Source organism: Uloborus diversus, chromosome 5, assembly GCF_026930045.1.
Source record: "Uloborus diversus isolate 005 chromosome 5, Udiv.v.3.1, whole genome shotgun sequence".
In the NCBI taxonomy this organism is placed as follows: domain Eukaryota; kingdom Metazoa; phylum Arthropoda; class Arachnida; order Araneae; family Uloboridae; genus Uloborus; species Uloborus diversus.
This window is the reverse complement of record NC_072735.1, coordinates 75,212,903-75,238,503: the sequence shown is the minus strand read 5'-3', so window position 1 is coordinate 75,238,503 and position 25,601 is coordinate 75,212,903. Positions and strand designations below refer to the sequence as shown.

At 32.3% G+C, this 25,601-nt stretch overlaps 1 protein-coding gene across 2 annotated transcripts in view; it reads left to right on the top strand.

The window, feature by feature from the left end:
- The first annotated feature begins 2,722 nt into the window (after positions 1 to 2,722).
- Positions 2,723 to 25,601, top strand: part of LOC129222040 (translocating chain-associated membrane protein 1-like 1) — a 40,350-nt gene continuing 17,471 nt past the window's right edge. For both annotated transcript variants that reach the window (XM_054856457.1, XM_054856458.1), the window contains exons 1-6: positions 2,723 to 2,943; positions 3,548 to 3,602; positions 4,955 to 5,073; positions 17,312 to 17,428; positions 21,561 to 21,619; positions 24,114 to 24,198. In XM_054856457.1, coding sequence (XP_054712432.1) covers positions 2,818 to 2,943; positions 3,548 to 3,602; positions 4,955 to 5,073; positions 17,312 to 17,428; positions 21,561 to 21,619; positions 24,114 to 24,198 — 561 coding nt within the window. In that variant the 5' untranslated portion in view covers positions 2,723 to 2,817. The remainder of the gene's footprint in view (positions 2,944 to 3,547; positions 3,603 to 4,954; positions 5,074 to 17,311; positions 17,429 to 21,560; positions 21,620 to 24,113; positions 24,199 to 25,601) is intronic.

The window sequence follows — 25,601 nt, the reverse complement described above, 5'->3', positions numbered from 1 at the left end:
TGCAGAAATTCAAATATAAATATCTTTAAGGTAGTATTGCAGCTTACACAGGGGCGACAAACCCCCCTCCCAGAGCAATGATGAACTCCCTCTAAACTCTACGCAGCCCCCCCCCCCTCCCCGAGAACGTAACTTCCAAAATGAGATTTAAAAAACTCCAAAGTAACCCCCTAAAAATTTCAATGCCAAAGGTTATGCCATGACCCCCCTCCTTTCTACACACCTCTGGCTAAAAAACTAAAAACTGGCTAAAATTTGGGTCATTGAACTTGGGGTAGGGGGGGAGATGGGCACCCCTGTACAACGCGAAATTTCGACTTACACGAGTAGTCTTGGAACGCATCCCTCGCGTAAGTCGGGACTCGACTATATTGTGCAAGCTTACTCATTTGATTTCCGCAGAAAATAACGTACAGAAAAGGTATCAAATTCCAACATTTCACAATTATTGGTATGGAACCCAAAACGTGTTTCTTCAAATAGTTCAAGAACTCATTTCTTCAGATACTGCCCTTTACTTTCCCACTGCTTTCTAAATGTCTCAAGTCAAGGTTTCATCAATAATGGATTTGCTTTACATTATTTTTTGCGCGCTTTGGAACATTACGAATTGTGTAGTGAAATACTTAAAAACTTATTAAATACTTAAAATTTTGAATTTCCAATAAAAGGTGTTTTCGATACGCCCTACTATCAGTGGCGGATCCAGCCGATTGTTTTGGGAGGGGCCCATCCGAAATTTTTGAAAAAATTCCCCAGGGCCGCCCCTAGGCAAATTTGAAATCTGCAGCCCCCTACCCCCCTAAAAGAAGCAAAATATCCCTGAATAAAAAAAACGTAAAAAAAGTTCCCCAGATTCAAACTGTCAAACTTATGAAGAAATGATGGTGTTTTACATTCTGAAGCGCCCCGATGAAATGATCACAGTGATCTCCCCAAAAAAAATTTTATTCGACAAATTTTGCTGACGATTCGGCAAATACCATGATTGAAAAATATTTGACTTTCATAAGTTGTGTGAAAGTAATCATTATTAAATGACAAGAAAAAATTGTCTCTATGGAAAATGAAAGAATGCTAATATTTTACTTTCATGAATAACAATTTAATTCAAAAAATGTGTATTATAATAGCAAATTTGCCGCCTTAGGCAGCTGCCTACTCTGCCTACTGGGAAATTGGGCGCTGATAACTCCCCAGAAATTTTATTAAAATGAAGTTTTAAAAACTCAATTTTCGGGGTATTGAGTATTGAGACATTAGGTGAGGGGGTGGATTTAGAAATCACCCTCGAAAATGTTTCAAAATTTAAATTTCTGAGTAATTTTTGATGATGTACCGAGAAAGGTCAGGTTTCGGGCGTAGGCCGCAAATTACTTTCTGAAAATAATGCTTAGAAACCAAAATATTCTGTCAATATACATTGAGAAATTAGAAAAGGAGGGTGCTCTTCTAGCTCTTCAGCTGTCCCAGCCTAAAAATGCACCTTTAGGTAATGTTTCCTTACATTAAAGGAAGTGTGAAGGTGCCTTAGAATCCTTCCTTCCTGGAAATATTTTGCCTTTGAGGCTCTAAAAATTCGATTTTTAACTATATTTATACATATTTTAGAAAGGGATGGAAGATTCGTGAGCTCCTCCAAAAAATCTCCTTTTAAAGCTATCATCACGATATACATTACGGAGGGAAGGGGTCCTATCAAAACTCGTTTGTAATTGAAGTCCCAAAAAATTTCATCAAGTTGCTTTTAAGCAAGTTAAGTGATAAGGGCTGGATAAACTAGTTTCCGTTAACTTTTTTTCCAAATAAAAGATTTAAAATGTAATTTTTTGCAACGCATTTGTGAAAGGGCATGGGAAAAGGGGGTTCTCTCCTCTAGTTTCGAAATTAAAGCCATAAAAACGAAACTTTAAGCTCTCTTTGGTCTTGTGAACAATAGCTATACTCTGAGAACCACAGCATTTAGAGATCGTCCAAGCGTCTGTAGTTGGAATCAAGAAATGATGTAAAAGATGGAGAAAAATTTTGGAAATAAAAGTTGTGTTTTGAGGATAGGGATATAATTTATCTCCCTATTAAGGCCTATACTTCTTTTTCAGTAAAATACATGTGTTGAATTTTGTTATCTTCTCATAATATTTTTTCTTTATTTTTCCTTAAAAAAATTCCTACAATCACAAGGCTTTGGGAGGGGCCATGGCCTCCATGGCCCCCTCTAGATCCGCCCCTGCCTACTATTAAGTTGCACATACATCAGAGGACAGCGAACAAAACACCTTGCTTCCAAAAAAAAAAAAAAAACTCAAGAAAGATTGACATCACAGAGAAAGAAATAACGGGAATCAAGGTCACTAGAGTCCCTATTACGTTTTCATATAGGGATTCTAAAAATCACTACCTCCTTTATCGCTCTCAGACAGCTGGTAGAGAATGTGCTCTCTGCCGCTCTACAACGGAGGTCCATTTAAATAGCAGTCGTATAGAAAAAAAACTAATTGAAAGCTATTAAAAATTAATTTTTGCTGTTTTTGACAGTAGGGAGTCGTTTAATCTTCTCACTTGCTTTGTTTGCTGAGAAAATGCGATAAAAACTCTGAAAATGTTGGCTTGTTTTTCTTTTTGTTTACACGTCATTTGCTTAGTTTGAAACTGACAATGATTTTGATTGGCTGATGTGTGGCAGGTAGCGCAAACATATTGAAGAAGAATACATTAGCTATGATGAAATTTCTTTCGCTTTCACGTTGGCATTAGTACCGGTTGCACCTAGAAACCTGCTGGTTTATATACGTATACAAATAGTACTATTTCTGAAAGATGGGTCTCAAACGAAGAACGGGTACAAAAAATCCATCGATACTGAGTAGTGAATTTTTTATCCAGAACCATGCAGATATTATATCATGCATTGCTATGATATTTGTAGTCGGCCTTTTATTTCAGGTAAGTGACTTTTCGTTTAAAAGTAAAAGCAACTTCAGCTATGACCTAAATGAATATTTAGCTCTAAAATTTAATTAAAAATTGCAATCGAAGTTCTTGTTTGATTGTAATTTTCATTCTATAAGGGTTAATCACTTATTAAATCTGAAATTTTATTTCCAGATGGCATTTTTTTTTCATTTCAATTAAATACGTGGCATGATGCGAATCTGATCTTTGTTCTGATAAAATATTTTCTTTCCGGTATCAAATTTAGAATTAATTTTTTTTCTGCTTCGCCTCGAAAAAAATGTTTGAAATGCCAAATTAATTGTTATAGATAGAAATGTGCAACTATGAATCTCTGTATGTGATAGTAGCATATGGAGTTGCAAATTTATTGCAACTTTGTTCTTTTTATTGCTTATCCGTCGTAAGTATTTTTAGAAATCCTTTTTATTTTGCTAATTGACTTGTTTAAGAATTGTTCAATGCATTATCTTAGCACTCTTTGAATACTTAATACAATAATGTAGTTCCCCATGAAAACTTGTAGAACCATCAATTTCTCTTCAAAAGAATTTTTGGAAATTATCAAATGATTAATATTTTTTCCATTTCACAGGTCACTGCTCCATTGGCATCCATATTTGTTGTTATGCATCATAATGTAACTGAAGGTAATCTTAACTGTAGATGTTTGCAATATTTTTATTGTAATTCTTTTCTCTATTTTATTTGATTGTTTCTGGTTATGATATTTTTCTGTTTGCTCAATATGTACAATATATTCTCCCGAACTTGGCACTTGATAAGTTGGGCAATACCAGAAAACACTCACATTTTGGCTGGATGAAAAAACTCTTACCGGTGCGCAGGGGCGCCTGAACCCAAATTATTGGGAGTGAAAATTCAATTTGCTGAATGAAACTCCAAATTTTGTGCAAATGGATTGAGTATTTGCACTATTCAAACACCTTGCTAATCTTGAAATCGGGAAAATTATTACTTCATCAATGTTATGTCAGGCATTTGGAATAGTTTATAAAAGCAGCTGTTACTTGGACTTCTGTATTTGTATACGGCACTGGGTAGGGTTGCCAGATTTCTGAAATGTTCAACCAGGACACCGGAATGTCCCCCCTCCTCCCCCAACCAACATAGAGATACCAACTCCTGGCTGAATTGTGGATAATTTTATAGGGCAGTTTATTTTTAATGCTATGAATAAATAGTTGCTTATTATGAACCTAAAACAGAGTCAATAAAAATGATGTAAGCAGATAAGATATGAACATTTCACTTCTTAGATGTATGTAAATATTTACTATTTATTTTAGTTAGGAAAACACTTTGAATGAGAATAAAATATTTAAATATACTTTTCATTTTATAGGACTTTTTTAGTCTTTTTTGGTTTTAATCTTGATGTAAAAATCCTCACAAGCTAATCCAGTATTCATCTTACAAGTCAATGTTCAATCCTAAATAATCCTTCACAGTTAATTATTTTAAAACCTTTATGGTCATTTGTAATCAAATTTATCTGTTTCTGGGATGTAAAGTAAACCTTCCGGGACACTGATTTTTTCTGAAAATCTGAGATGTCTGGCAAGCCTAGTACTGGTTATGTTTGTAGGCAGCAAGGCCAAAATATCTAAAACTACAAAACTCAATTTTTGTAAAACTGCTAATTATAGATGCAATGTTTTGATTAATGAACAATATGAAAATAGCTGGTTTGTGGAATGAGAGAGAAAATGAGAGACTCGGACTCCAAGAATTTTGGAGCCTTCTGCTCCTTTACCTTTGCTTTGTTGCTATAAGAAGTGGAAAATGCTTTATTGAAAACATGAAAACGTGGGGAAATGTTACATGAGCCTATGAGAAAGTAAAATTTTTTAAAAATAAAATATTATAACTTTTAAAGTAATAAGTTACTTTTTCATTTTCAAAATTTCCTATTACAAGTAGTTGCATGCAGAACAGTTTGAAAATATCTCTGTTTGATTCTATTTTTTTTTTCTTCCAGGACTTGATCCAAATGATATTGTGCTGTATACATATGGACGTCAAGATGCTTGTGTTATTACTTTTTACTTCCTCATTGCTATTGTGATGCATGCAATTCTTCAAGAATATGCTCTGGATGTTAGTAATGTATTTTTGAAATCAGTACTATGTACCCGTCTTCATATACTGTTATCCTTCTTCTTTTTAGATCATCAAACTAAATGATGCTCAAAATTGAAATATGTGTTCTTAAATACCTATACACATTGAAGCATATAGTTATTTTATGATGTTATGAAATGCTATACTTAAAAAATGTTGCAGAAAAATGATGAATGTTTAATTAGATACAAATACAAAAACGACGACCAGCAACAGGCTCTGGGCCCAGCTAGACTGGTCCTAGTCAATTTACAATCCCCAGTGAAGATCAATGGCCCTCTTAAAACTATCTACTCCCTTGCTCATTACCACCTCTTCCGGTAAACTGTTCCAAGGTTCCACTACCCTGCTATAATAATAATTTTTCCTAATATCCATGTTAGCCTGAGATTTAAATAGCTTAAAACAATGACCCCTTGTCCTGTTTTCAGTGCTTAACTTCAGCCCCGTAACATCTTTCATTTTATAAATTTAAACAACTGAATCATGTCCCCTCGGTCTCTTCTTTGCTTAAGACTGTACATTTTTAACCTTCTAAGCCTGGAATCATAGTCTAAGTGAGAAAGTCCATTTATTAGCCTTGTAGCTCGCCTTTGAACCCTTTCCAATACATTAATGTCTTTCTTAAGATAAGGAGACCAAAACTGAACAGCATACTCCAAATGAGGTCTTACCAAACTTCTATATAAGGGCAGAAGAACTTCTTTAGATTTGTTTGAAATAGATCTATTGATAAACCCAAGCATCTTATTGGCCTTGTTACTAGCAATGCTGCACTGTTGGCTAAACTTTAAATCCTGACTTATTAAGACCCCCAGATCAGTAACTTTGTCTGCCTGACTAATGACTGAACCTTGCAAATAATAACTTGTACTCTTATTTCCATGCCCTAAATGTAGCACTTGACATTTCCCAACATTAACAGCCATACCCCATTTATCAGCCCACTCCGTAATATGATCTAGATCCTCTTGCAGCTGTTTTGCTTGTTCTCCATTATCTACAGTCCCCATAACTTTGACATCATCAGCAAAACAATTCATGTTCCCAGAAATATTTTTGTGAATATCGTTCATAAAAACAATGAACAAAACAGGCCCTAACACTGATCCTTGAGGACCCCCGCTTAAAACCTCACTCCAATTAGAGTAATTTCCCCTTACAACTACCCTTTGTTTCCTTCCGGTCAGCCAGTTTTTTACCCAAATGAAAGTTTTCCCTCCTATTCCTATATCAGCTAATTTGCTAAGTAGAGCAACATGCGGTACCTTATCGAAAGCTTTTTGAAAATCAATGTAAACAACATCTACAGGCTTCTTATTGTCCAAAGCCATGGTAACTTTGTCATAGAAATGTAATAAATTAGTTGCACAAGATTTGCCTTTCCTGAAACCGTACTGAAAACTAGTCAATAGCTTATTAGTCTCTAGAAAATTTACTATCTTAATTTTTATCCATGTTTCAAAAATTTTGCAAACCACCGAAGTTAGACTCACAGGTCTATAATTTCCCACACTCCCTTTAGACCCTTTCTTGAAGAGTGGTGTAATGTTAGCCAGCTTCCAGTCCTCTGGCACTGTCCCCGAGTTATAAGAAGCATTGAAAATATTTACGATTACATCTGCTATTTCCTCCGCACATTCAACTAAAATTTTTAGATAAATATTATCAGGTCCCGGAGCCTTAATCTCTTTAATTTTTTTCAAATGAAGTAAAACGTCATCCCTGGAAAATACAAAGTCCTCAAGCTGTACTATAGCTTGTGTCTTGTTGGTGTCAACTGTTGAGATACAGTTATCGTTAAAAACACTCGAAAAAAAGCTATTAAGAACATTAGCAATATTACTATTGTCCTGAATTAAAATTACGTGCTCATCAACCAGTGGCCCAATATGACTATTTCGAACTTTCCCCGAATTAGTGTATGCAAAAAACCTCTTGGGATTCCTGTTTATGTTATCTGCCAGTCTTTGCTCCAACTCTCTTTTCTGAATCCGTACCAAATACTTTAATTTACGCCTTGCCTTACAATATTGGAGCCTATCTGCACTGTGACCAGTTTCTCTAAACCTATGAAAAGCAGCTTGCTTGTAATTTAGAGCGTCTTTAGTTTCCCTGGAGAACCACATTGGCCAAATTTTAGTATTGACACCCTTTCTCCTAAAAGGAACATGATCCCCAACCGTTTTTGCTAGCTTTTCCTTAAATTCTGCCCACTGAAGATTCACATCGCTATTGTCCAATCCAGACGAAAAAACTGCTTTCAAACTCTGCCTAAGTGCCACAAAATCAGTATTTCTGAAATTGGGCACAAACCTAAAATTCTCTACTTTGTGCGTATCAAATTTAATCCCAAACCTAATACTGTTGTGGTCACTGTCTCCAATGTGTTCCCCTACACATAACCCCTGAACAGAACCTTCCATATCACAGAAAACTAGATCCAAAATCACGTCCTGTCGAGTACCCTGAGTTACAATTTGATCTAAAAAACAGTCACCAATTACTTTCAAAAATTCCTCTTCTCTGCTATTACTATGGTAAAAATTATTTCAATCAATTCCTGGAAAATTAAAATCTCCCATTATAATGACTGACCCCTTGCTTGAAATGTCACTAATAATACTAAACATCTGTTCATCTTGACCCTGGCTTAAGTTGGGTGGCCTATAAATGTTCCCTAAAAGTAGTTTATTTTCCTTATTGCTCATCAACTCCAGCCAAATCATATCAATCTCATTAGGTTTATCATTAATTACCAATTCATTGCAAGTTAAAGTGTCTCTGACATAAAATAAAACCCCACCACCTCTTTTACCTACTCTATCTTGTCTAAACAAATTATACTCAGAAATAGATAATAAATCATCATCACTTTTGGTAGCCCATGTCTCAGTAACTCCAATAATATCCAACCTTTCATCTATAATTATGCTTTTCAATTCTTCCATCTTGTTCCTAATACTAAGAGATTGTTCCTAATACTACAAAATGCTCTCTTTATAATTGTGTTTTCCCAAACTCAGCCTCTTGACTCCTCATCAGAAAATAGGTGAAAACTCGCATTCTCTTTTTATTTATCTCTTTTCTCGGGATTTTTCATACAATTGAAAGTCTATTTGCCCTTTTTTTCATCATGTACAGGGCCATTCCATTTGGTGAGACAGGACATTTTTCAGTATATTTTGTTTTATAAATACAAATAAAATAAGCTATAAATTTTATTTATGATAGCAGTAAGGATTTGTCATGGGATTTCCATTCCATTAAACTTATCGTTTTTAAATAAAATAATTGATGAATACACACTAAAATGCCTCTGGCTGAACGTTACTTGTATGGGTCCCGTTCTGTCATGGGCATTTATATAATTGCATGTGATTCAATTATTTTCTTCAAACTGAGTAACTTTTGATGTTCTGCACAGTTCTTATGACAAATCTTTACTGTTACTATCAAAAATAGAATTTCTAGCTTGTATTATTTGTATTTATGAAACAAAATCTAGTGACAAAGCTACTCAAAATGTCCCGTTCCGTCACATGGAATGGCCCTATACAAAGTTGAAGGGGGGGAGGGTGTAAGAAGTTTTAGGGCCCCCGGTGGAACATAAATGTGGGCGGGTCCCTTATCATACTGCCTGTAATGATGCAATGCTTACTTCTAGTGAGATATACTTAACATGAAAAGCAAGCTAACAAGGAGTGATGTGGTAGTCTGTACAGCATATTGTGCAATTTAATACAAATCTTGTGGCATTAAATTCTTTTCAACAGGAAAATTTATTTTTGTCCTCCAAGACTTAAAAATTCAAATTTTTAGTTAGTCGTCAGTGGCCTATGGGCATTTTTAGTTCAATAACCACTTTATCCAAAACTTTTTACAAGTTAAAACATTTGTATGTGAGACCTAAATTCAACATTATATATTGTCGCCTCAGAACAACAGTAGGATATCTTAGTATTATTCCTGGGATTAGATGTCTCAACTTTGCTCTGAGGAGATGATATATGAATATGTGTTAAACGTGAAATAATGGTACTTCAGCCATTAATTAAAAAAAAAAAAAATGATATGAGTTTCTTCCATGCAAGTGCTTGGGATTGTTTCTACATCACATACGAAGTACAACAAAATAGAAATGGCATATTGAATAAAAATAATTGAAGAAATTATTATCTCTACTCCATAGAGTTTCGAAAAATTGATTATTTAATGGCAAAACTAAGACCTTTAGTTGTCAGGTGATGAGTGGCGAGTGATTATTTTCAGGTCTAGTTCCCTCAGTTTCAAATCAAATGATTTCCACTTTGCAATATACCAACAGTCCGGTTATCCCATCCAGAGAGTGCAGTTTCATCCTTGTTAGAACTCATCAGTCTGGATTTAGGGAATAGCCGCGCTGAAGGCAGATGTCATCTCATTGCAGCTGACAAACTCGTGAAAATTTCAATGCAATTGTAACATTTTTAAGCAAATGAGCAGATTTTAATGCTGTGATTGATCTTACGTGTTTTCATGCTTGCTATTTTTAGCTAAAAGAGAGAATATCACGGTACAGGCATACCTTGTATAATAACACGGTACGAAACTTGAATTTAATGCTTCATGGTTTTGATACAACAGGAAGGTTATTTATAAAAAAGATGGAATTTCGTTTTTGTTTAATACATTCCGTGGATGTTTGACTAACCCTTATAAGGTTTTACTTTGTTTTATGAATCTTGGTTTCGATATAACACGGTACAGATCTCTTGATTCACATTACAGTTGACTCCTGCTACAACGCGATTCGACTTACGCAAAATAGCTATAACGCGGTTTTTTCCCCAAATTGCAAATTTTAAAGCCAATGCGATTTTTTTTGTCCACAACACAAATTTTTAGAAGGAAGTATCGGTTTCGTTATTGGCTACTAAATATTGATTTCGTGAATGTTATTACCCCCAAAACAGAATAGTACTAAATTTGCGACGTACGTCGCAGAACAGATACCTGTGCTGCAGAACAATTCTGTTCAAATGGGGGAGGAAAACTGACAAATTTTCTGCAGAAATTCTGAAAATTTCAGTGAAATTTCCCCAGAAAATCTGCAGAAACCGCGGTGCAGAAAATCTGCAGAAACCGCGGCACAGAAAATCTACCGAAACCGCGGTGCCGAAAATCTGCAGAAGCTACGGTGCAGAAAATCTGTAGAATTTGCAGATTTTCTACAAACATCTTCCAACTCAAGATAGAATTCTGCAAATTTCTTAAAATTAGCAGAAAATGTAAAAGTCTCGCAAATTACGATAAAATAACGGTAATTTGGCGAAAGCTCCCGATGTTGAATTCGATAAGTCCTTTGTAGGACTTTCCTAATTGATCCACTGCAATTTCCGCCATACACGTACCTTTTGGAAACATGCCAACATTGCAACACGTCCATGGCCGGAAATTGAGTGTCTTGTTTGAGATTTCAATCCCTTTGCATCTAGAAAATATTTAAATTATTTAAAAAGTTTTGAAGTGTTTTATTATATGCAACCCTAACTCGACTCATTTTATTTATTATTTCAGTAATTTCTTTATTTAGTAACATTATTTTAATTTCATGCCATGTAAAATTAACCAAATAAAAATGTGGTTTGACACCTAAGTTCGAATTTTCATAAAGTTTTGTATCTTTGCTCTTTCTATGGATTTTAGAAAGCACATAAACTATTTTTGGAGAATCTCAATCGGGTCGTTCCATGTCAAATCAACGAAAAAAATGGCATTTTCAACCTGACCTTCTCAAATTTTTTTGATATTTGGCTCAATTGTTAGGTTTGCATAAAAAGGAATAAATACACAATAATAAGTCTCTATCTATTTTAGTTTCTGAGATAATTCGATCCAAAGGTAAGCAAAAAATGTAAAATTTTGAATTTTGCTAATCATATAATGAGTCATTATTTGTTCCCGTGTTGTCGCAGAACATTGCTTTTGGTGTTTTTAGAAAGTGCTTGAATTGACCTTTTATTTGATATGTGTCTTGCTTATATTTCTTGATTTTTTAATTTCAAGGTCAAACACTTTGACCTTTGACCTTCTATATTTCAGAAAGTGTATTTTAATTTTTCTTTAAAAAAATTATGTTATTCCTACGTCTATTTTTTACAATATACGAGCATATAAACATGGGATTGCCATGGGATGCTAAGTTATAAAATAAAATGTAACTTACCATTTCAGTACAAAATCGGCATTTAAGTTTTATTTTATATACATATTTTTAAAAAAAATCAACCATACTGCAGCAAACATTTATTTAATAATATATTGATATTAACACATTATTAAGGGGTATTATATACTATACATATGTACTGAACATAAATTAAAATTAATATCAATATTAAAAAAATAGTTTTATTTTATGAATTTTAAAGAAAAAAAATTTTTGCTGGCATATTTATTTTTGAAATGGCATAACATTTTTTTTTTTTTGATTGAAAAATATTTTTTAGTATCATATGTATATCTACTAAAAATAAAATAAATTACATGACTTTTTCATTCTAAATTTTTCACCCCTCCAGTTCCTTTTCGTTTTAAATATTCCTTTACTCTTTTTAAAATCATGCACTAAACAAGAACAACACTGTGATCAAATAAATATGTTGTTGGTTTTTGAAGTATACTAGAGTTTCCCAGTCAACCACATGGCCCTACAGGGCCATGTGGTTCACTCAGCCATGTGGTAGGTTTCTTCTAAGAAGTCAATAAATCTGACAGGAGTCCCTCCCCTTAAGGAATGGACTTGTAAACAGAGAGAAGAGAATTCAGTCTATGGTCAGCTCTTGAAGCAGAAGTTTCAGTGATCCACTGCTCAACAGAATTTATCTTTCTTTACTTTTTTCTACTTAAATTTTTTAAACTTTTGCAATTTATCACGCAGCTTTCAGTCAGAATTTAGAGATGGAACCCTCAACTTCTACAGCTTCAAGTAAAACATATTGTTGCAACCCATTTGAAAAAGTAGGCCATAACTGTTACAAGAAAAGCTTGAGAACTATAAGCAAAAACTTGGTGCAAACATTTACTTTTCTCAAAGAAGGCTACAAGATTTGTGATTCTTGCCGCAAGGAAATTCAACTATCTGCTAAGAAGCAGTTGCCTAAGAAGAGGGAGTTGGAATCTAGTTCTGATGATAAATCTGAACAAATAGATCCTTTATGTACCCCAGAAAAAGATGAAGCTTTTAATGCTTTGAACAAAAGTTTGATAGCATTAAATGAATCACCTCTTCAGAAAAAACGGTTTGGTGAGAAGAAATATCTCCAAGAAAAGTTTAAAAAAGCAGCAACAGCATTCAAAAGCAAAGTATTAAATATACACCCAGATCCTGAACAAGATGATATTCCTATGTCCCCTGACCGTGAAATTATTAACCAGCTGAAAGAAAAATATAAAAGTACAGATGATAAGAGCATCAGAATGCAAATATTACAACAATGCCAAAAAGTTGGACTTTGAAAGATTACCAAGATGAATTTGATGTAACAGATTACACTGCAAGAAAGGCTAAAAATCTGGTTAAAGAAAAAGGTGTTATGTCATGCCCTGATCCTAAACCTGGTAAAACTTTAGATTCTGAAACAGCAAAAAAAGTAACTGATCTGTATGAGAGTGAGGAAATAAGTCGAATGATGCCGGGAAAAAAAGATTTCATCTCTCTTAAGGTAAATGGAAAACGAGAACATATTCAAAAAAAAAAAATTGATTTTGTGTAACTTGCGTGAAGCTTTTGCATTATTTAAACAAAAATACCCTCTGTTGAAAATAGGATTTTCAAAGTTTTGTGAACTCAGGCCAAAACACTGTATTCTTGCAGGTGCAAGTGGAACTCACAGTGTGTGTGTGTGTACAACACACCAAAATGCAAAATTGATGTTTAGTCAATGCAGAATGAAAGAACTGATGGAAGGTGATAAACCAATTAACTCTTACAAAGATGTTATGAAATATGCAGTTTGCGAAAATCCTACTGAAGCATGTTACTTTGGAAACTATAAATTGTCCTGAGTTTGAAAGAGTCAAAGAAAGAATCGAAGAAGCTTTTGAATTCAACTGCGTTGAAAATATCACGTATAAACAGTGGATACAAGTTGAAAAAAGAACATCTCTCGAGACATTAGTGAAAACTACTGAAGAATTCATCAATATATTTTTTGAAAATCTCCCAAAACTTCTTCTTCACTCATTTCTTGCAAGTCAACAATCGAGCTATCTCACGCATCTAAAACAATCGTTAAAAGAAGGTGAATACCTTGTAATCTGCGACTTTGCAGAGAATTATTCTTTTATCCTCCAGGATGCTGCCCAAGGTTTCCATTGGAACAATGCTCAAGCTACAATTCACCCCTTCACCATTTATTTTCAGGACGCTTCCACAAAAACAGTAATGAATACATCTCTAGTAATAATTTCTGATTGCCTTGTACATGACGCAACAGCAGTCCATCTTTTTCAAAAACATCTAATTTCTTTCATGCAATCTCATTATAACACAAAACCAAACTTAATTTATTACTATAGTGATGGTGCTGCTTCTCAGTACAAAAATCGATTAATTTTCTGAATCTCTGCTACCATGAGTCAGACTTTGGTATCAAAGCACAATGGCACTTTTTTGCAACATCACACGGCAAAAATGCATGCGATGGTGTAGGAGGCACTGTGAAAAGACTAGCAGCAAGAGCTAGTCTTCAAATGATACATAATGACCAAATTGTGACTCCTCGACAGCTGTATGAATGGGCAAAAGATCACATTAAGACAATACATTTTCAATATAGCACAACTGAAGAACATAAACAAGAAGAGGAGGCTTTGAAAAACAGGTTAATGACCGCAAGAAGAATACCAGGTACTCGGAAACTCCATTCTTTTATTCCACTGAACATGAATCACATGGAAGTCGAAATATTTTCATTTTCAAAAAATTCAAGAATAGAATATGTAAGAGCTGCTCGCGATTATATTGAATTCGCAGAAATGGTCGGGTTTTTAATCTGCAGGTATGATGGACATTGGTGGTTAGGTTGCGTTTTAGACTCTGATGAAGAAAATCAAACACTTAAGATAAAATTCTTGCATCCACATGGACCTTCATATTCTTTTTACTATCCAGACGTAGAGGATATTCTGAATGTACCTGTAGACGATATAATATCAAAAGTGGATCCCAGGATAAATCCCACAGGAAGAGTTTATAACTTGTCGATGGAAGAAATGGACAATGCTTACCAAAAGTTGTAAAAATAACTTGTGTCCCTCTGTAAATATTTTCGGAAACGCTACAAATTGCATTTAAGTAGTAAGTAGATATATGTTCACTATTTTACTTTACCATGATCCCATTGCAATCCCATTATGAAATTTTTTCCACATATACAGGGCATTAGTAGGTACAAAATAAATTTTTTTCAGATTTTTAAAAGATACACTTTTTGAAATATTCAAGGTCAAATTATATTTTTCGTGACCTTGAAATATTAATGACCCCAAACCTTATAATGTGACATATCCTATAAAAGCCCATTTTAAAAGCTTTAAAATAAAACCAAAATGAACTCTTTAGCTCCAATAGAAGCTGAGAAAATTAACTTTTTGTAATAACCAAAACCACGTTTTTTGTATTTTTCCCCCTTTTTTACATAGCCCTACACAAAAAACCGGGCAACTTAAAAATCTGAAAAAAATATTTTTCTGTATCATTTTATATATATAATCAATCCCCTGAAATTTGTTGGAATTCGTGATGGTCAAGTTGTGAGGCTCGTTGATTTGACATGGAATGACCCAATCGGTTTAGATTTGACACCCTGTTAAAGTTTTTTTGATTTTATAATTTTCGTGATGAACTGATTTTCCAAATTCAGTGCTCTTTAACTAGTCATTTGGTTGAAAGCTGTGATGTTTCCGGAAATATCTCACTTCCACAGAAATAAATAGCAACAGTCCAGTTAAAAAAAATCCTATATGAAACGATTTTGATTTTTGGCACCCAATTTGTGGAAATGACACGTTTTTTTCACATACAATGCTTGAAGTACTTGCAGAACAATTTTGGTAAAATGATTTTACGTTGCAGAACATCGTGAAGTATTCTGTTTTGGGGGTTATAACATCCCTTTAAGCATCACTGAGAGCGAAAGTTCCCACATCAAACAAGTCTACCCATGGAGTTGTTAGTGCATCAAGTACCTGCTCGGCATCTTTCATTTATTTTTTTCATTCTAAATATTAAAGTTGATGAAATATATTGGTTCCTTAGTGGCACCTTTATCTACACTTTGTGAAGATGGGAAGAAAAAAAAAGTTTCTGATTTAAAAAAGAAGGGCTAAGATTCTCGAGATGCTTGAAGAACTACAAAACGCTGATGGTAGCGCAACAATAAATAGGAGTGGATCTTCCATGCGTACAATTAAAAGTCAAAACAAAACGATATCCGTAAAAATTCAAAACTTAGTTTCAATATTGAAGCTTGTAGATCAGTCTAGCAAAGTAAATAAAATGAAAATAGAAGCTGCTCTTGTATTATGGATTAAAGAGATTAGGAAGAGGGGCTGCTGTCACAAATTAGCCACAAATGATCATAAAGCATAAATTATCATTATCTTCCTTTTTTAACTCATATATATGTTACTCTATCTACTGTACAGTGTACAGTACTATTATAGTGCATCATTTTAGTATTACTACATACTGTGCGTACCGTGCTGTTTTATTTTATGTCTTTCCCTCCAATTGATCATTCATTTTGTGCATCTTAAAGTATTTCATGTTGAATAAAACCCTTTTTATTTTTTAAATACAGTAAAAATTCTGTTCTTTATGTAAGAAACTGTAATGTATAGTTGAGAGGAATGCTTTGAAGCAGTTTGAGGGGTGTTGATAAGTGTCTAAAGGTATTCGGTACGATTCTAAAAAAATTATGCACATATATTTTTCCACAACGCGAAATTTCAACTTATGCCAGAAGTCTTGGAATGCATCCCTCGCGTAAGTCGGGACTCGACTGTATTTCTAAGTCTCGTTTAACACAGTTTCGAGATTACACGAAACACGATTTCGATACAACACTATGCTTGTGGACATGATTTTTACTATGTGCATGATTGAAAAATGTGAAAAATAAGTTAAAAGGTTATTTTGAAAACAGTCTCATATAACACGGTTTCAATACTACATGGAACAATTTGACTGTGTAATACAAGAGAGGTCTGTACATGTGTGTACCCTGTATGGATGACAATGCATATTTAAAGATAAATTTACCTGTTATTTAGGTAAACTTGATAAATAAAATGAAGCAAATGTGTTAAATTATTTTAATTGCATGTCATTGTACATTCACTGATCATTGCTATTTTTTAGCATTTAAATGATTGAGTTAGTATTACTTTCTAACATTTTACTTTAAAATATTAAGCATTTCAAGATTTGAAAATTTTTAGAGTAGTGTAAGAGTTTCTGGGTTGTAATCCTAATCGCTGGTTCAATTCTCACTAGCTGCTGTGTTTATATTGTCACCTCAGAGCAACAGTTAACATCTGAGAAATAACAGTTAGATATTCTGCTGTTGTAAGGCAACAATATAATAGCCCTTTGTCACTGCATGCTGCATAAAATCTAACTGGCTATTTTATACTTAAATTTGTATAAAATTAATCAACAGCAGTTTTTGATACTTGGCAGTTTTATGAATTTTATAAACATTTGAAACCTCTTATTTTTTATCTTAATAAATGTTTTTTTAAATTCAGTTTATGTAATGCTAGGACATGGCATGCATTACAGTAACTTTTGTTTGTTATTATAATGAAGAAAAACGTTGTTTTCTTTAAATATTGTCTTTAACTTTGCTCAAAGGTCAAAGTTAAGTTAGTTCTTTTTGAGCTAAATGGATTAATAGTTTTTGTGCTTAAAAAGGATGATTTTGAGTCAACACACAACTATCTCTCACACATGCTCTGTACTAACTTTTAGTTTCCCTAGAAATTTTAAAATTTCTTTGGTGTTTTTTTTTCCCTTTTGACTTTGTATTTTTTCTCACTTTCTATGTAAAGCCTGTAAATAAATTGTTATTGTATAGCAGTGTAACTTGTATTATGCTTTTCAATTATTTCGTTTAAATCCTAGTTTTTATGACTTGTTGAATTTTCTTATTTTTCTTTTTTACAGAAACTTAATAGAAAATTGCATCTGTCAAAAGTAAAACATAGCAAGTTCAATGAATCTGGACAATTATTGATATTCTACTTAATATCCTTGATTTGGGGTGGTGACATCATTTTAAGAGTAAGTTATTTCTTTAATTTTGAGCACTTTTAAAGTAAAAATATAAATTTCTACTGACTTATTTCTCTTGATTGCAGAAAAGAAAAAAATTCTTGTGTAATGCTTGCTTTTGCATTAGTTTTTTTTTCAACTGTCATTTTTAAAATGACTGATTAAAAAAAATACAATGCTTATATTACAATTGATAAAAATAAAGTAGCTTCCCTGTTAAAAGATCTTCCCTAAACAAATTTCTCAATTTAACAAAATTTTTAATTAGAATAGAAAACCACGACAATTTATTAAAGATATCCCCCATGTAACTAGCCAATAAATTAAATATTGCTATGTTGAATTTTCTCAGAAATCTTTCATTTTTATCGTTTTTGAATAAACTTTTATTTCTGCTTAATCAATTCATTTGCTCTTGCTTTGTTTTCTACCCACCATCTAGTTATTTCTGGCACTTTAGAAGTTTTTTCTTTTCATGTGTTAGGTGTACAACTTAATCCAGTCCGTTTTTTTTTGCTTAAAAAAAAAGCCTTTTTTGAAGGATAAGTGAATGAATACATTATTCAAAGTATTGTCCATCGCTGACCACTTTTTTTCTCCATCTTTCTGTCAATTTATGAATTCCATTGTGGAAGAAGCGTCCATCTTTTGAAGCCAAGAATCAGTCAAGCTAATTTTTAATACCCTGTTTTGAAGTGAAGAGTATGCCAGTCAAAGAATTCTGCATCAGGGTAATTCCATGTCAAGTGATCCAAAATTTGAGAAATTTTTTCCCTCACCTTTTTGTATTTCTTTGAAATTTGGCTCATCAATTGTACCCTTTGAGGTAATCAAAATTCCAAATTTTTAGATTTTTATCTCTATAATTTTTTTATTTATGACACTTTGATTTTTCGAAAAACCCGCTTTTTTTCATGGATGCTTGAATATAAAATGGACGATAACTCAGCACCAAATATAGATAGAAAGATTTGGTAAAAAGCATTTTAAAGTACATTAGTTGCTGTTTAATGGGATATGCAACATGACTAATTTCAAAAAAAAATTTAATTTAAAAAAATGAAATTTAAATTTTAAATTTAAATTTCTCAAAAAAGGTATAATGAATTTTTTTAAATTCTCAAAATTTTTGCGTATTTTATCTTTATTTGTGCAAAGTTTCAAGTTGGGATCTCAATGGGATCATATTTTTATGAATTTTTAAATAAAATTTGACTTATGAAATAATAACATTTTTCAGATTCTAACTAGTTAAAAATGGAGTTATCTCACTTCGGATGGTCTAGTAAGTAGTAATTGATCATAATTATGCTTGAAATGAGCTGACGTGAATTTGTAAATTGGCAAGCACCCCCCCCCCCCCCCCGCAACACCACTTTTATTATTATTTTTTTTTCAAAATGTAAAAAATAAATAAATGAATAAAAAACCAAAATGAATAGTAAACTTATTAAAAATTGGTAAATGTTCTTCTTTAAAGTAAGAAAAAGACCCCCCTCCCCCGGGCCACCACTTTTATTATTTTTTTCCAAAACTATTTTCAAAATGTAAAAAATAAATAAACGAATAAAATAAAACAAAATGAATAGAAAACATATTAAAAGCTGGTAAATGTTCTTCTTTAAAGCAAGACAAAGTATATTACCCCCCCCCCCCCACTCACTCACACATACGATTAACACTATACTAGTATCACGCTTCACCTGATGATTTTTTTTTCAGACCAAGTGTTTCTTTTTCAATCCGAACTTCACAAAGTGTACTTGATTATTTCACTATCTGATAAGGAAAGTTACGATTCATTTTGTCCCTTACCCCTGCACCAACTTTCAATTTTGGATGGAGGAAAGAAATAGTTTGCCCCAAGGTCACAGCAAAATAGGAGTGTTTCCCCCGAGTTGTTTCATTCTTTTTACACTAAACTAAAAATAAATCTAAGTATCAGGTCATATGTTTGTCCGCATAAAACTAACTGTCTTTCTACAACATTTGGAGTGCAGCTGTTTTTTCTTTTCTTTAATGCTAGTTTTCTTTTAATTTCACTTGTAAACGAGAGCAATGCAGCGAGATCTATTTATACATATGTTAAAAGCAGTTATAGATCAAACAAATTTTGCTAATTTGAGCATAACCTTCTGTGTTATGTTTCATTCCAGATTCCCCCCCCTCCCCCTACCATCCCACTTTCCGAAAGAAAATAAAACTGCAAATGAGTGGTTCTCTTCAGTTTTTCTGACTTTTAGCTTTTATGATCCCCCCTCCATTTATAAGCTTTAGTCACTACTGATGTTTAGCAGCGTGCGTCACAGTTTATTATGGTTATAACTCTTACGTACCGGCTTTTTTTTAAATACAGTTTTGAAAAAAAAAAGATAAAAAGTGGTTGTTTGGCGGAGAGGGGGGGGGGGGGGTACTAATCTACAAAGTCATGTCAGTTCATTTCAAGCATAGTCATGATTAATTACTACTTACTAGACCATCCCCAGTAAAAGAACCCCATATTAAAAAAATAATAAAAGTGGTGGCCCGGGGGAGGGGGGCCTTTTTCTTACTTTAAAGAAGAATATTTACCAATTTTTAATAAGTTTACTATTCATTTTGGTTTTTTATTCATTTATTTATTTTTTACATTTTGAAAATAGTTTTGAAAAAATAAATAAATAAAAGTGGTGGTGCGGGAAGGGGGGGGGGGGGAGGGGGTGCTTGCCAATTTACAAATTCACGTCAGCTCATTTCAAGCATAATTATGATCAATTACTACTTACTAGACCATCCCCAGTGAGAGAACCCCATTTTTAACTAGTTAGAATCTGAAAAATGTCATTATTTCATAAGTCAAACTTTATTTAAAAATTCATAAAAATATGATCCCATTGAGATCCCAACTTGAAACTTTGCACAAACAAAGATAAAATATACAAAAATTTTTGAGAATTTAAAAAAAAAAAATTCATTATACCTTTTTTAAGAAATTAAAATTTAAAATTTAAAATTCATTTTTTAAAATTAAATTTTTTTTGAAATTAGTCATGTTGCATATCCCATTAAACAGCAACTAATGTACTTTAAAATGCTTTTTACCAAATCTTTCTATCTATATTTGGTGCTGAGTTATCGTCCATTTTATGTTCAAGCATCCATGAAAAAAAGCGGGTTTTTCGAAAAATCAAAGTGTCATAAATAAAAAAATTATAGAGATAAAAATCTAAAAATTTGGACTTTTGATTACCTCAAAGGGTACAATTGATGAGCCAAATTTCAAAGAAATACAAAAAGGTGAGAGAAAAAACTTTGGATGACTTGATATGGAATGACCCTTCTTCTTCATAAAATAGAAGAAACACAATCAAATAAAATAATAGTCGAAAGGGACAAGGTCTGGGCTGTAAGAGTGAGCCAGAACTTCCCATCCGCTATTTTTCAAATACTTTTTAACTGTAACTCTAACAAGAGGCCAAGCGTTGTCATGGTGAAAGATTATGGACTTGTGTCTAATACAATATTCTAGACTTAAAAAAAAGCATGATTTTTTTTTTTAAATTTCCTTTTAAACTGACCATAAAAATACATACAGAAATTAAGCTTTTCTCAAAGCAAAGTAAGAAAAAAAAGGATTTTTCCAGTAAAACTATCTCAAGTATATTGGGGTCTTAATTTGTTAAGTTCATGCTTTTGTCCATTTCCTTTATTGAGCTAAGCAAAGTAAGAAAAAAAAAAGGATTTTTCCAGTAAAACTGTCTCAAGTACATTGGCGTCTTAATTTCTTAAGTTCATGCTTTTGTCTATTTCCTTTATTGAGCAAAGCATAGTATTTTTAACTAATTATTGCATTTATTTTAGATAAAAATATCATATTAACTGCTCTTGAAGTTGTTATTGCTCCAACTGTAACTCTTATGTGTACTTAAATCTTGCATATGCCTGTAACACCCATTGAACTAAATCTTTCCAATAATAAATTTTTCAACTGGAATTCTATGAGTTCCTAATAGGGGAGGCTGCTAAGCATCTTTTATATTGTTTGTATGCATGTTTTTTTAGTATATGAAGATTAAGAAAACTATTCTGATTTACAGGAAGTTATAATTTATTCAAAATTGTATTCTATGATATCATTGTCCTTTTTCAATTTTTAATTTAGGAAGGTTACCTTCTAAACATCAGTCAATTATGGCAGGATTACCCACACAATGAAATGACGTAAGTATTATGTGACCTTAATGATGTTATCTGTCTTAAATACATGTAGTGCTTATATATGCTGTTTAAAAAAACTTATTATTTTTTTCTCGTGACAATAACAACGTTTATTTACCTGACAAGAATTGAAGAAATTCTTTCATCTGAAGGTTCAAATTTTCAGGAACTGTCACCAAATATTTTTAACATCTTTAAAAAAATTTCATGCATTGAAAAGTTGGAAATTCACCTTATAAATTTATTTGAACCGTATTTTCACTTCATATTTCAAATGAGAATTTTGCATTGTTTAAAAGAAAAGCAGTTGAAAATTTCAAAATGATATATTTGAATATTTTGTGGCTTTAAAATACAAACATAGAACTATTCTCAATGCTAAAAATCAAAGGACACATCTCTTCTTTCCATGTCATCTTCCATTTCATTCTTAAAAAGTTTGTTCTTTATAGAACAAATTGATCCCTGTACAAAACAAATTCATCCCTATTATGGTTAACTGTTTTTTTTTTAAATATATTTCACTAAAAAATAAATTTCACTTCTCTAAAAAATGTTTAAAAATAATTTTATGCTCTGAAAAATACCTTAGCTGTAATCTGACCAACACCATTAACGTAGAGTGGAGCGCATATTGTCATTATTGTCTTTCAAGGCACCTAAAAACTACTTGATCGAACAAGACTCAATATATTTAGCAGAGTTATGGCTACCATTTATTAGATTTGGAAGCAAGAGAATATGTAGCATTGTCTTAAAGAAAATGCCCCGTAATGACACGACTTTGACAAGGCAGTCCAAGTGTTAAGGCAGTGTTTCTTAATTTCCTTGATAAGTGGAACCCTTTTTAATGTACACTTTTTCACAGAACCCCTGGTTTATCTCAACAGTATAGTTTGAATGCAGCATTCAAAAATGACTTAATTAATTTTTTAAAAACTTCAACTAATTTTCATTTTGATAAGTTTTGCATTCTTGTACTTTTAGTAACATATTCACAGGTTATACATTGACAATACAATTGAGTTTTCAAAACTCAATTGTATTGTCAATATATTTTGATGTTTTATCTGACATTTGGAAAATACTGATGGCTGTTTCACTCAGAATTATTTCAACCGGTTTTTTTAGTGGCTGTTTTGAATTTAGAAAAAGAACGTGGAACTCTTGATTGATCTCCAGGAACCCTGTGGTTCTGCGAAAAACAATTTAAGAAACACTGTCTTAAGGAATTGCTGCATCAAAAATATAATAAAACTCCCTCAAATATTTTCACAAACATATACACACAAAAAGAACACAAACTTTCTTGTAACACATTTTTTGTTTATGAATTTGTTTCGTTGTTGAATGCCAATATTGATATTTCTTGTTTTAGTGTGTAAAATAGCAAAATTATTCAGCCCATTTCATCTTCTTCTTTCATATTCCATTTTTGTGCTTAGTTTCAAACAGATTTTTTTTTTTTTTTTGCTTCATGTAAATTGTTTCTATTTGGGTTTTATAAATTATAGTCTGAAATTCTAAATCAATGCAGTGATTTTGGAACTACTTTTAAAAACAAATTTTAAATATGAGACTAAAGAAATCCAAAAATTGAATCATTTCAATTCAGTGACATCTGAAATTCTATGAAAGCTCTTTTTACTCTATTATTGCTAAAATTTAACTGTCATTCAAGTAAATTTTAGGGTCATTTGTACTTCTCTTCAGAATGGGTTTGATCAAGTGTGTGATTCTGTCAAGTCTGTGATTCAAGACCATGTATTTATAATTGTAGTGAGTTGTGCAATTGTAAATGGTTACCAATGGCCTGTCGATTACTAGTAGTCACATGGATCGAGAATGCAGGCAAGAAATTGTATCCTTCTGCCGGGAGTAGGAATCAATTATGTGTGTTCTCACAGGTCATTGATTCTACATAATTATCATACTACCATGTGGCCTAATGACCTCTGATTGGCTGCCAGTTATTTCCATGATTAAAAATTACTTTCCGTCTAGAGAACAATAATTTATTGACTATGATATGAACTAGTTCTCCTACTCATTTTTAACTCCTTTCAACCTTTTTTCTCGGCCCATACTTTCCTATGTCCAAAGCTAAAAGCATCCAAATTGTGTAACCCTGAGCTTGGCATAATGTTGCAACTCACATGATAAATAACGAGCGTTACATTTAATGAAGTGGATCTGAGCAATTTACTATTTACCTATTATACCCTGATGCTCAAGACAGGTGGTGCCTGCTTTCAAAGAATCAAGAGCCCTGAGATTTTTCTTTAATCATGTGTGATAATAAATGAAAACATGTCTGTTTATTTAAAAAAAAAGTTGCTATCAAATTTTGATTCTGAAATTGTTTTGAGAAAAGGTATTTATTATATACATGATTATGCAATCTGTTACAAGTATTTCAAATCTACTTTTAAGTTCATGTAATTGTAATACAAGTTCTTGTATTTCCACTTTAAAAGAATAATCTTTTTTTTTTCAGATTTATGTTCAAATTTTACTTCATTGTTCAGCTTGCATACTGGCTTCATTGCTACCCGGAATTATATTTCCAAAAAGTAAAAAAGGTATGTGTTATAAAAATTCAAACACCATTTTTTATGAACAAGCATTAACCTCTAGCTTTTAAATGTTCTGGTGGTATTCTGCTATTTCACCATTCACCATACTTGTAACTTCAACATTTTTACTTAACAACTTTGTGACTCTTGACAAGATAACTCATCTATTTAACATGTAACTGCATCACTGTCTAAGTTCAAGGAGGTCAAAATGAGTTTGTACATTTTTATATTTAAATTTTGGTCTTAAATTTTTGCAAAACATCAATATTTAATGTAGGTTTCAATTGAAAAAAGGTATTTATTTTAAAGGTTAAATTTTCAAACTTTTTGCCTTGTTTTTGGCTATAGTTTCATGATATGTTTGATTAGAAAACATAATCTTTGTAATTATCCTGATTATTCCAGATTACCAACAAAACTGGAAGCTGAAAACAGGCAAGTCATTTCATTAAACCATGAAATCTCGAGGAATTTAACAAAAGCAAACGAAGTTTTCAGATGTTTAAGAGCAAAATTCCAATCGTAATGAAAATTTTAACTATAAAATCATGCTGCTGTTTGATACTTAGTTTGAAAGAAATAACTAACTTTGTGATAAGAACGACTAACTATCTTATGCACACATATTTAATAAACTGGCCGAGAAGAAATGGCTCTTAAGTATTCATAGGAGATTGTTTATTCTATAAAATGCAGGCATAAAAGTTTTCTTTTTCACAGAAATCTTTTTTAAAAGCTTTCTGACCTTTTGAGATCAATCTAAATCCATTCTGAAATCATAACCAAGAAAATGGCATGGGCAGGGGGGATAGTTTTTAAAACATATTTCTGTTAATTCAAATGAATTTTCATCAATTTAAACACATGTATTGTGTGTAACACTATTATTTGATTTCAGAATTTGAAACTTTTACATATGTTACCTTTGAATGAATATGAACTTTTACATATGCTACCTTTAATCTGTTAGTAATTTCTTTATTTTCCCCTCTTCATTTTTGTTATTATTTAATCATTGTTAGTTCTTAATTTTTGCATTTCAATTTATTAATTTTATTACTTTACATTAAAAAAAAATATTTTTAATGCATTTAAAATCCCGATTTCTATATGTAACTCTTCTAATTGAGCTCAGTCTTAGTGCAATAATTTTCAATCTACATTAAAGTTAACAATTTTTTGAAACTGGCACTTAAATACCTGATAATGACGGAAATTTTTTTGGTATTTGTTATTGCTGTTCAAATTTTCAATCTTTATTTGGGCTCTCTCAAAGTAATCTACTGTTATTGACACATCATACATATAAACTCTTAGATGATTTCCTGTCACCTGGATTTATAAAATAGAATAATTTCTTGTTTGCATTAGCTATGGCTGAATGTTCACATTTTAACTACAGAGGT